Source organism: Ochotona princeps, chromosome 30 (genome assembly GCF_030435755.1).
Source record: "Ochotona princeps isolate mOchPri1 chromosome 30, mOchPri1.hap1, whole genome shotgun sequence".
Taxonomy (NCBI): Eukaryota; Metazoa; Chordata; class Mammalia; order Lagomorpha; family Ochotonidae; genus Ochotona; species Ochotona princeps.
The window spans coordinates 5,675,772-5,688,848 of record NC_080861.1 but is presented as its reverse complement, the minus strand read 5'-3'; the positions used below and the strand labels follow the sequence as shown (position 1 = coordinate 5,688,848).

General features: G+C 45.7%; 1 protein-coding gene across 1 annotated transcript in view; it reads left to right on the top strand.

Annotated features, from left to right (window-relative positions):
• Positions 1-4,409: 4,409 nt before the first annotated feature.
• COL6A6 (collagen type VI alpha 6 chain) overlaps positions 4,410-13,077 on the top strand; it is a 79,336-nt gene continuing 70,668 nt past the window's right edge. Inside the window, 5 exon segments of the mRNA XM_058657173.1 lie at positions 4,410-4,500; positions 7,269-7,865; positions 8,964-9,581; positions 10,617-11,177; positions 11,861-12,418. Coding sequence (XP_058513156.1) covers positions 4,434-4,500; positions 7,269-7,865; positions 8,964-9,581; positions 10,617-11,177; positions 11,861-12,418 — 2,401 coding nt within the window. The 5' untranslated portion in view covers positions 4,410-4,433.

Below are 13,077 nucleotides of genomic sequence, written 5' to 3'. Positions count from 1 at the left end.
TCAAAGCTGGCTGTCTTTCTGTTGGCACAACTTAGCTTCCAAGCCCTGGAGACCATTTGCAAAAGTCAGGATCAGGCTTGGCTCCTCTCTTTCTGTCCAACATTTAGCCCACAGCAGGGACTCAGAAAATCTTTGCGAACCACAGGTACTTTGGCTCAGTTCTGTTCAACAGAGGGCAGCAGTGAGCTAGAGGGCTGATTGGCCAAGCATGGGCCCCAGCCCTGCTACATGAGAATCAGCTGGGCTTTTACCAAAACTACAAATCCCTGGGTCCAGCCAAGACTTCCTGACCCAGAGGCCCTGCGTGGGTGAGGCTTTGCGTGCCATGTCTGAGCTGCCTTCCAGGGTCTCTGTTGCTCGTTCTGGGTGGATAGACCAGAAAGTTGATGTCTGGCCTCCAGCGTCAGACCTCAGGGCCTTACCTGACTCTGTCACTTATGAACTGTTTGCCTCTGGGAAATTCATATTGCTTTTCTGTATCTCAACCTTCTCGTGAGAACATGATAAACAGGAATGGTAGCTGCCTCAATTTGGACACCCGCCAGCAGAGAGCCTGCCCAAAGTAAGTGCTCAAAATACATTCCCTGTGGCTGTCATTAGCTGTGTGGATATGGGTACGTGTACTAACTTCTTCTCATTTTACTTCTTCTGTCTCTAAAATAACATGAAAATCTTTGTGTTTCAGTGTTCTGAAAGCAAAAGTCTCCTAATGGTTAAGTTACCATGCTTGGCCATGGGCCAGGCTTCGGTGCCAAGTTGTTGGGACCAAACATGGGATGTTGTGAAAGGCATTTCTAGATCCAGTGTTTAAGTCAGCAGATTTTGAACAAAGCAGGCTAGCCTTTCTAATGTTGGGTGGGACTTATCCAAGAAGTTAAAGACCTAATGAGGAAAGACTGAGATCCCCAGCAGACCAAGTCAGCTGCCAGAGTCAAAATGGCGACCCAGCTCCTGTTGGAATTTCCAACCCAGTGGTCTGCTGTATGAATCCGGGACTTGCCGGCTTTGCAAACAGGTGAGCCAATTCTTTAAAATTAATTTCTTTGTACTCCCCTTCTGCCGCCCTCTCTTCTACACACGTGTATCCTGTTGAATCTTATAGAATGTGACAAGTATGTGTATGTCTGGGTGTCTAAACCACAGCTTCTCAAATGTTAACATTTAGGATGAGTAATTCTTAGTTCCAGAGAGTCACGTTACGTGTTGGAGGATGGTTAGCTGATCCATGGCTCTATCCAGTACACTTCATCTTGGACAATAAGCCATGGCTCTAACTCACCAAATGCCAGTGGCAACCTTTATCTGTGTAATAGCTCTGGGCTTTCATGGTTGAAACCATTTACTATGTTACTTCAACTTGGGGTTCCTGTACCAGTAGGTTTTATAGGTTCTAGCCCTGTATTTATCTTCTCACCTGTGTAATATTGTGATAAAGGTTTGGAACTTTGATGCAAAAATCCCTTTTGTACTAGTTCTTCACTCTAGAGCAGTTTGGACAAGTTAGCTTCTCTGGGCCTCTATTTCTCATTGTAAAGCTGAATATAGTAATAAATTTACTTCATAGAGTTTCTATGAATACTGACTGGTCACTGGCACATGGGATGAGTCTGAGATTCTTGTTCCTAGCTGTGTCTTAGGCTGGCACACCAAATGTTTCTATTTTTACAGAAGGGAAATATTGTTGATAAACTCGGATCTATCGGAAGTTTCTCCATGCATCTCATCTGGAGGCTTCTGTCCTGCCCCTTTCCTTTGGACAAGGCCACATTCCGCTCCTGTTTCAAAGTCCAGCTCATCTTAGTTTCAAGAGTCCTTCTGTGCTTTTGCTACAGCCAGCTCCATCTGTCTGGCCATTCACTCAGCCACCTACCCTGCTCCTTGACTTGTTTGTTCTGGTACTGCAGTGGGACCCTGTTCCAGACACTGGAGTACAAGTCCCACTCTCATGATATTCACATTTCTCAGGCAGGCCACAAACACACAGGAGATTTTCAAACTCAGTGTTAAGAGGAATGTTGCAGTGGAGCAGAGAAGGAAATGGAGATTTTCAATAAGGTTCCTTTGAAGAGGATGTGGTATGTTTAAACATTGTGGACAGTAAGCAAGTTGAAAATGCAGAGCTCTGAGGTTGAGCAGGCTTGTGCCATTCAAGGGAAGACTTGATTAGGGGAGCTGGAGTGGGGTGTAGGCGGGTGGGATGGGAAGAAATGGAAGGAGTAGCAGGGCTCAGAGCAGAGAGCCTTGACAGACATGATGGGCAAGGTGTGTGATGTGATCTCATTGTTGAGCTTGAAGTGCTCTAGCATAATCTGTTACTGGGGCAAGAGCGAAAACAGAGTCCACTCTGTAGGCTTTTAAAATCCAGACTTGATGATAGTGTCTTACACTAAGGCAGAAGTTAACAATGTGCTGATAAATGACTAAATCTGAGATTTAAAAATACTTTGTTCTGCTGTTAAAAGTTGGCAATGACTCGTAAGTTTCAGCCTGATCTACTTCATGAGCAGCGATGATAATGCCCAGCTGTGCATGATGTAACACTTGTTCTGGGAGTGATACAGTTCAGGAATTGGATTGCAGGCCTCCTAGCCTCCTTAATCTAGGCAAGCACAGCTGAAGACATTGACCGATTAGTTGAGTCGACCTGCAATGTGACTGGAGGACTTCTTAACTGGCCAGTTCAATCTCACCTGTAACAGTGAGTCTGGTGATTATACTCCTTGGCTTGTTGAGACAAGTGTTTCTTAGAACAATGTCTGGCTTATGGGGGTGCTCATCCTAGCTCCTGTTCATTCCAAGAATGCCGCAGTTCTAGCTGAGTCGAACATTAAACACAGTCTGCTAAGGGAAGGCAGAGCGAGCTGTAGAATTGCAAATACATATTTATGTAGCTTAATTACTACTTAATTATTTTATTAACCAAGCAGAAAATAGACACTGGCTAACTACTGGATAAAGAAATGAGTCCAACCTACTTTCATTGAAATGCTTTATTCCAATGTCATTTTTTAAAAGTCTTATTTATTTTTATTAGCAACTCAGATTTTAGAGAAAAGGAGAGACAGACAGAAAGATCCTTTGTCTACTGACTCCTCAAGTGGCCATAATGGCCAGAACTAAGCTGATCTGGGTCTCCCATGGGGGTGCAGAGTCCCAAGGCTTTGGGCTGTCCTCCCCTGCTTTCTCAAACCACAAGCAGGGCGCCAGATGGGAAGTGGGGCAGCCGAAATACAAACTGGTACCCATATGAGATCCATGTGCGTGCAAAGTGAGGACTTTAGCCACTAGCTTACTGTGCTGGGCCTTCCAATGTCATTTTTCAACTTTTATTTTGAAGATCTTTCATATCCTAATTCTTTCCATGAGGTCACATTTCACAGTAGCTGAAAATACTTTAGATTAAGCTTTGTGTAATTTTGTGTGGTTAAATGCAAAACAGAGCCCATTGAAAATAGTGTCTGGGTAGCCTAGCAGCTAAAGTCCTTGCCTTGCAAGCGCTGGGATCCCATATGGGTGCAGGTTCTAATCCTGGTGGTTCCGCTTCCCATCCAGCTCCCTGCCTGTGGCCTCAGAAAGCAGTCAAGGACAATGCAGAGCATTGGGACCCTGCACCCACATGGAAGACCCGAAGGAGACTTCTGGTTCCTGGCTTGGGATCGGCTCAGATCTGTCCATTGTGGTCACTTGGGGAGTGAATCATCGGATGGAGAATCTTCCTCTCTGTCTCTCCTCTCTGTATATCTGACTTTGCAATAAAAAAATGAATAAATCTTAAAGAATATTGCCTGGAATACGGAAAGTTGGTGCTGTTTTTAATGTCTCAAATTTCAGAATAAGAGGAAATGGTTACTTTTTTAGCTACAATGAAGGAGGAAAACCTAGTGAAATTATAAAATTGCAAAATAACATGAGTATAGTGTTACAAAGTAAGAATCATAAGAAGGAGGGAAAAGGAGGGAATTTTGACTACATCTAGGAATACTGCTGATTCAAAGATGAGACAAACATGTTGAGAATGGCAAGGCCTCAGTGTCCCGGGGTGACCTCAGTGTTGTCTTGGATACTGAGGTATTGGGACGCGATCCATAGGAAGAAATCCTACTGTTGCGACAGAATCCATCTGGCTACTTGCACTAACTGTGGAAGTCTCCTCTCAACAGGATCTGAGGACGAGGACAAGCTCATCTGGCAGTAAATTGTGATTCGTTCTTCTAAGTGACTTCATAGATGAGAAGGTCTGTGAACTTCGTTTCTTGTTGCCAAGAAGAATCTTTGTGTCCAATCTGTTGTAGAACTTTGTGTGCTCGTGTGTGTGTGTGTGTGTGTGTGTGTGTGTGTGTGTGTCTTCGTTCCCAGGTCATATTGACAGCAATCTGAGGTGTTTGTGCTTTGGCCTTAATAGATTGCAGTCGGAGATTTTTTGGGATCGTAATATGAACATGTTGTGGATTTTGCTCTTCCTCATAATTTCCTGCCATGTGTCTGTGAACCAAAATTCTGGTAAGTGAAAGTGAGGGTTGTTGCCCATAATTTTTATTACAGAAAATGCACTCCGTGCTTGCTTCAGCAGCACGTACAGTAAAAGTGGAAGGATAGAAAATGCATTCCCAGGCACAGCAGGGAGCTGCATCAGAAATGGAGCAGCATGAACTTGAACTGGTGCCCCTCTGGCCCGCTAGCCTCACAGGTGGGGGTTTAGCTTGCTACACCACAGTGCAGGTCCCGACAGCAAGTGGTATAGAAAGATGAACTAGACTTTGCCCTCCAAGCATCATCCTTTCATGTCTGTCTGGGCCTCAAGCTTTTTAAGGAGAGGTGATGTTTTCTCCCATATCATGTCCTTGTCTAGACATAACAACAGACCTTATCAGAGTCTGTACCCACCTCATGTGCCAGGCACCTACTTTTCTCCTCCTGCAGTGTTATGGTTCTAGTGTTAACTAGGAAGATCTCTGCTGGTCCTGAATCAAACCATGTGGGCAGGACTCACCCAAAAGTCCTCATAGGCAGTGCTATCTTCCTGTGGAGGACAGTATTGATCGGTTCTTATTTGTTTCTTTCCAGACATAATATTAGTTATATAACCATGAAGGGAATGCCATATTGGTTGGAGTGAAGTTATTTAAAAGACAAGAATGACTTTTTTTTCTTTTGTCTTGATCAGTGTAATGTGAGCACAATAGAATAACACACTTAGGTGCCAAAACTCATTTCCTAGCGATTGTAGAAAGGAAAAGGTTGGAGTTACTTTAATTTCATCGGAACTGATCTATTATCGGTTCAGTTCACCAGAGTCACAAAGTGAGGAGGTCCTTGGATCCTCTGTAGTTGCATCTACTAACTTTCAGGAAACGCAACCGAACTCAAGTACGTTGAGTGGCTTGACTCAGGGCTTTCACCCCTTCTCAATCATATTGTATTTTCTTTTAAAAACAGAGATGCTATCCATTGTTGCCCTACCTAAATTATTACAACATTCAGGGGTGGGCCAGGCCAAATTCAGGAACTGAATCCAGGGTACCCCAGGTGGATGGGAGGGACCCAACTCCTTGATCCAGCATGGCTGCCTTCCAGGATGCAAACTGGGGTCAGGAGAGCCATGACACAAACCCAAGTGCTCCGATGTGGGATGCCGCCGTCCACAGCAACAACATGAAGCATAGACTCAGCTCCTGCTGGTACACTCTGCCCTCTAACACCCTCCCACTCCTGTCTGTCTGTCTGTCTCTCTCTGTCTCTCTCTCTCTCCTCTCTCTCTCACACAAACACACACACACACACACACACACACACACACACACACACACACTTCCCTCCCCTTCCTAGACAAGAAATGAGTCTTACGCTGTGACAGAGGGAGCACCAAATTCAAATCAGTACACAACAGTGGTCATTTTAGTCCAGGGATCCCCTGCCATGTAAAATTACAGTTAGATCGCTAGTGTTGAATCTAGCATTGAATGGTGCTTCAGAAGTTCACCAAGACATGTACATGTAAGCAAAAATCACATCTACAGGGGAAACTAAAGCTACCATCCCTTTTGTTGCCTGAGACATAATGAGGCTATCAGATTCTGCATATGTAAAGAATAAGTGTACCTATTTTAATATGTGATTCATTAAAACTACTGTCAACTTTAAAATAGATTAAAGCAATCACATGATTTGCAGATTTTTTTATACTTTATCATTTTGATACTTTGAAATACAAAATATTTTATAAGTTATTCAGATCATCCATTGTATTCCTTAAATGATCATTTCAATGAAAGGCTGTCTTTCAGATTTCACTTAACCAATCTGAAGGAAATGGAGTCTCAATAGAATGTTTCTTCTGTTGATAGAAGTTGAGGTCATATTTTGAGGGAGGGAGTACAAAGATCAATTAATCACTTAAAGTATAAGAAATCTGATTTATCTAAGTTTCCAAATATATCTAACAAATTCGTTGCAAAAGTAACATTTAATTTTGAGTCAGTTCTGATAAGAGGTTACACAGGGGTTGGCATTGTGACGCAGTGGGGGAAGCCACTGAGCTGTGATGCTGGCATCTATATTACGAAAACCACTTGAGTCCCAGCTGCTCTGCTTCTTCTCCAGCTCCCTGATAGCACACCTCAGAAAGTAACAAATAATGGTCTACCTGGGCCCATGCCACCCAAGTGGGCACCTGAATGGAGCTCCAGGCTCCCAGCTTTGCCTAGAACAGCCCAGCCGTCATAGCCAATTTAGGAATAAAGTAGCAGCTGGAGGATCTCTTCATCCTTCTCTTTGTCACCCTGACTTTCATATAAATTTTTTTTGTAAAAAATGTATAAGGGGGGGCAGTGCAGTGGTTCTACTGGCTAATCCTCCACCTCCAGAGTGGATATCCTATATGGGTACCAATTTGTATCCCGGCTGCTCCACTCCCCCCTCCAGCTCCCTGCTTGTGGCCTAGGAGCAGTGGAGCAGTGGTCCAAAGCCTTGGGACCTTGAGCTCACACAGGAGACCCAGAAGAGGCTCCTGGTTCCTGGCTTCAGACCAGCTCAGCTCCCACCATTTGGGGAATGAACCAGCAGATGCAAGATTTTTCTCGCTCCTTCTCTCTGTGAATCTGTCTTTCCAATTAAACTAAATGCTTTCAAAAAATGTACAAGAGAATTAGCCCACCAAAGGTTTTTCTTGAGATTTCAGTCTATTTTGAGTTCGTTGCCAAGGTGTTAAAGAAGAAAAAGGCCTCCCCTTTTACAGTTTTTGCTTGGTTCATGTGTTTGTGGCTCTGCAGGCCCTCAGTATGCAGACGTGGTGTTCCTGGTGGACAGCTCCGACCACCTGGGCATTAAGAACGTCCCCTTCGTGAAAACCTTCCTGAACAAAATGATCGCCAGCCTCCCCATCGAGGCCAACAAGTACCGCGTGGCGCTGGCCCAGTACAGCGACCAGCTCCACAGCGAGTTCCAGCTGGGCACTTTCAAGGGCAAGGGCCCCATGCTGAATTACATCAGGAATAACTTGAACTCCTTGGGCGGCTCCCTGCGCCTCGGGAACGCACTCAGGGAGGCGCACCAGACTTACTTCTCCGCCTCTGCTCAGGGCCGAGACAAGAAGCAGTTCCCACCCATTCTGGTGGTGCTGGCTTCTGCCAAGTCTGAGGATGACGTAGAAGAGGCGGCAGAGGCTCTGCGCCAAGACGGGGTGCGAATCATCTCCGTGGGGGTGCAGAGAGCTGCGGAGGACAACCTGAAGGCCATGGCCACTGCTCAGTTCCATTTCCACCTTCGGACAGTCAGAGACCTGAGCACGTTCTCTCAGAACATGACGCAAGCCATCAGGGACGCGGTGCAGTACAGGGATGCGGCCATGGATGACCTCATTGCAGAAGGTGAGCTTGGGCAGCTTGCATGGGCGTGGGAACGGAAATGCTTTTGGAAAAGCTACACGGAGGGGATTGAAACTCTAACTCCCCTACGTTAGATATCCACGTGGTTGGCTGTCCCTCACACTGAATCATGTTGCAGATTTGTTCCAACCCGGGGCAACTGCTCCATGCTACCTAGTTTTAACCTGAGTCCTCTTCTTGGGTTCTGGTTGCTTTGTTACTGGTTCATTTACAAGATACAATAGCTGCTACAATCCCTGACCAGAAGGCATATAAACCACAGAATCCTAGAGCCAGAAATCGTTTCTTATGTCCAGATCCCCTGTTCTACAAGCCAAGTGGGCAGGTGACCTTAGAAGTCCTGTGACCCTGCCCAGGGCCAGGCTCCAGCTTGCAGCCGGAGTTGTATCCAGCCTCTGGGTTCCCAGCCCACTCAGTCTCTGTCCCCCACTGCCTTCCTCCCTTCTGCTGTGTGCCGAGTTGGTGCTGTTCCTGTCTCTCCTCCTGTCCTGCTCCATTCACAAGGATGCTCTAGCATTTGTATTATTCTGGCAGAGACAAGCCAGCAAGAAATCAACTTACTCAAAGTGTACCTATCCACATAATGAGGAAATTGACATCATTCATGGCTAAACCAGTTTCATTTAACGTACATGAGTTCTTATCCATAATAGAAAACACTAATCAAGTAAATGATTCCTTATTAATATCTTTCCAAAGTAGTCCAATGTTCAGTTGTTCTGTTAGGATCCCGTAGGAAAATCTGCACTGTAAGTACTGACAATAACGGAAGTGTTTAACTGATTTTTAACGTGAAAACAGTGACTACTGTTCTTTGACTCCTAAGGACCAGGCCCCAGACCAGGTTCGTTATCTCGTTTAATCCCTGTAACTACTCTGAGGTACGCACTGTGACCATCTCCCTTTTACGAATGAGGAAATTGGAGCTGGGAGTTGAGGCATCAGACTGAGATCTGAGACCACGAGGATTTCTGATCACTTCCTCTAAGTGATGCACTGAGCCCTGGGCTCCCTCTCCGATGCTCGGCAAGGATGCTGAATCTGGAACTAACACCGTGCCTGTTGCCCCCTTGCCCACAGTTTGCCAAGGCCCCTCCGTGGCTGATGTCGTGTTCCTGTTAGATGTGGCAGTCAACGGCAGCCAGAACTTGGACTATCTGAAGGCGTTCCTGGAAGAAAGCCTCTCTGCCCTTGACATAAAGGAAAACTGCATGCGAGTGGGCCTTGTGGCTTACACCAATGAGACGGAGGTGATCAGCTCTCTGAGCCGGGGCACCAATAGATCAGTGGTTCTCCAGCACGTAGCAGATCTCAGCCCCCGAGCTGGGGAGGCTTACACCGGCGCTGCCCTCCGAGCGCTCAGGAAGGAGGTCTTCAGTGCCCGTGGCGGCAGCCGGAAGAATCAGGGTGTGCCCCAGGTCTTGGTGCTGGTCACTCACAGGGTTTCGGAGGACAACGTGACCAAGGCAGCTGTGAACCTCCGGCGCCATGGGGTGACAGTGTTCACTTTGGGAATACAGGGGGCCAGTGCCAGCCAGTTGAAGAAGATAGCATCTCACCCCGCTGAGAACTACTTCACCAAGCTGCCAACCTTCTCGGACCTGGCCGCCCACAATCAGACATTTTTGAAGAAGCTGCAGAACCAGATAACCCACACAGTCACTGTCCTTTCCGAACGGACTGCAACCCTCAAGTCCGGTAAGATCCCGCGGAAGGAAGGGGCATGATGCCCTTCCCGTTTCTTCCTGTCTTTTCCTGTGTCTTGAGTGCTAGCTGAGATGCGGGCTTTCCGGGTACAATGCGGGCAGGAAGGAGAGTTCTTTTTTTTTTCTCTCTAGCTTAGTAAACCAAAGTCAAGGTTTGGGGAGATTTAAACCTGACAATCTGCTGTTGGCACAGCAGGATTTCTTTGCCTCTTGGGTGTGCTTTCGTCACATACACCCCCAGGATGCCATCCTTCGTCATTTTTCTCCTTTCTCTCTTTACTTTCACCCCTTCGCTTCTCAGCTCACTCTTTTTTTCTACGTTTCTTTTTCTGCTCTTTCTTCACCCCCAAATTCCCAGTTTAGAGAACAAACAATAAGTATGATGTGGATGGCAGACAGAGTAATTTACTGTGAGCTAGCCCAGCATCATTCCGATGGCGAGGCAGGGGGCAATATCTTTTTATGTTTAATGCAGGCACCCATATGCTGTGGAAATATTTTATCCCAGTTATGTACACAGACACATAGAAGCATGTGTTCTTCCACAAATGTTGATAGTATGTTTACTGTCTTTCATGTATAAGGTCACCAACAATGTCCTGGGTGGTTAATTCATTGTCTAGGGAAGGGAAATGAGCAAATTTATTTTTCTTACTTTCCACAATACCATTTTGTAGGTTTAGGGACTCCTCCTCCCCCTTCTCCCTCCCTCCCTCCCTATTTTCCCTTCCTGTCATTTCCCCCTATGCTATTATAATGGTACAGTCTTTTAGACCCAGTTCCAAGTTTAACTTTCTACTATTTAAGTGTATCATGACATTGGAGATATAGACAAAGGTAGAAAGTCTCCTAGTATACTGGCAAGGTGTATTTAGCTGCTTCATTGGGAATCCTCCTGTTGTTAGGCTGTAGCCTCGCTCCTGCACACTAAGCTCATAAGCTGTCTTCCCCTTCTGTCTGAAGAGGCTGATGTTGTCTCTTCACACTTTGCCCAAATGCCACATTGAAGCTCTTGGTTGCCTTTCAGGCTGTGTGCAGACGGAGGAAGCAGACATCTTTCTGCTCATTGATGGCTCAGGGAGCATCCAGGCCACAGAGTTCCAGGAAATCAAGGCCTTCCTGTCGGAGGTGGTGGCCATGTTCAACATTGCTCCCCACAAGGTGCGGGTCGCAGCTGTGCAGTACGCCGACGGCTGGGACTTGGAATTTGACGTTGATAAGTACTCCAACAAGCAGGATGTGGGAAAGGCCATTGAGAACATCAGGCAGTTGGGTGGGAACACAAGCATGGGGGCAGCCCTGAATTTCACAGTGAGGCTGTTGGAGAAGGCAAAGAAGCAACGAGGAAACAAAGTGCCGTGTCACCTGGTTGTCCTGACAAATGGTGTGTCTGAGGATAGCATCTTGGAGCCTGTGCGAAGACTGAGAGAGGAGTCTATCCACGTCCATGCCATTGGGGTCAAGGAGGCCAACCAGACGCAGCTGCGAGAGATTGCAGGCGGGGACAGGAGAGTGTATTATGTGCATGACTTTGATGCCTTAAAAGACATAAGAAACCAAGTTGTTCAGGAAATCTGCACTGAAGAAGGTAAGAGGCATGGTGGGTTAGACCTCTGACTTGAACAAATGACCTTGTTGACAAACTTTAATATTGCTGGTTTAGAAAAGCAACATACATTTCTGTAAGTGGAGATTCGAGGACATTTGTAACTGCTTTGTTCTCCAGAACAAAATAAAGACCCCACACCCCACTGGAGGATCATTCTTCTTCATACCTCAAGCAAAAGAATAGTATTTAGGGACCTTCCCAGTGTCTTAATTAACCTCCCCCTAGCAAATCCCTACTAGGACATACATAATTGAGCATGGCAGGTGTCATGGGATCAAATGGTTTTAGATTTTCAGAAGTACTTCAAGTGTATTTAATTTTTTTGTGTATGAAACTTGTATGAATTCCTTCAGAGCTGCTGTTTAAATGGGTTGTTGGCACCTGCTAGCAATGTCTAGAGACATTTGTGTTTGTCGTGACTAGAAAAGTTCACTGGCATCTAATGGGCGGGGGTCAAGATTATAGCTAAACATCCTCAGGTATCCTATGACACAGTGCCTGCCCTATACAGTAAAGATGATCCAGCCCAAGATGTCAGTAATGCTAGGATTGAGAAGACCTGAATTACGTGCTTAAGCAAATTAGTAACCTACTGACAATCTTTGCCAAACACGTATCAATAGAGAATTGTGTTAAGAATTTTCTTGTTCACTCCCATGCAGCCTGCAAAGACATGAAAGCCGACATCATGTTTCTGGTGGACAGTTCGGGAAGCATAGGACTCGAGAACTTTGGCAAAATGAAAACATTTATGAAAAACCTGGTGAGCAAATCTCAGATTGGGGCAGATCGAGTACAGATTGGAGTTGTCCAGTTCAGCCACACCGAGAAGGAGGAGTTTCAGCTCGACACGTTTACATCACAGAGTGACATCTCAAATGCAATAGATGGAATGGCTCATATTGGCGAAACCACCCTGACTGGTCACGCTTTAACCTTTGTGTCTCAGTACTTCAGCCCTGCCAAGGGGGCCCGGCCCGGTGTCAGGAAATTCCTTATCCTCATCACAGATGGTGAAGCCCAGGATGTAGTGAAGGGTCCCGCAGAAGCACTTCGGCAAGAAGGCGTAATTATCTACTCGGTGGGAGTGTTTGGCTCCAATGTCACCCAGCTCAAGGAGATCAGTGGGAGGCCAGAGATGGTTTTTTATGTTGAGAATTTTGACATTCTACAGCACATAGAGGATGACCTGGTTTTTGGAATCTGCAGTCCCCGTGAAGGTAGGTATGAATATCTTCACAGTAGCCCAACCTAAAGATCAACCATTATTTCTTGACTAAATAGGGTTCTACTTGGATACTGTAAATATTTAGTTTCATTGAAAAATATTTATCCTAGTAGCTTTTGTGGAATTAACAGCATAAGGAGCCACTTTGTTCTACCTAGTGGACTCATTCTCATGATAGACAAGCAACTGAAGGATGAAGAATCCTCCTTTGGAGAGAGTGGTATCCTACTAGGTCTTCATTCAAGTTCTCGAAATAACTGTATATCCAGGGTCCTCTAAGGGGTGATTAAGATGTTTTCAGTGGGGAATTAAAGAGGTCAGACCCAGGCATGGGTGGTCAGACATAGGCAGGTAGATTGTCTTGGCTGGAAACCTGTCCCTTAGGGAGCTTGAAGGCATCAATCACGCACTGCATGATCTTGCCAAGCATGTGTTCCTGTGTCACTGGGCCTTAAGTGTGCTATCGAGGCAGATGATGGGAAGACCTCATCTACTGGGAGACTGGCTTTTAAGGGGCTTGGGACTGGTCTTTGCAATCTCTAAAGACTGATGTTCATACCAAATGGGATATGTTGTCAAAAATGCTTTGATATACTTTATGCACATGGAATATAGTACAGAAACTTGAGTGAGTACTTGAAAGGAAATAAA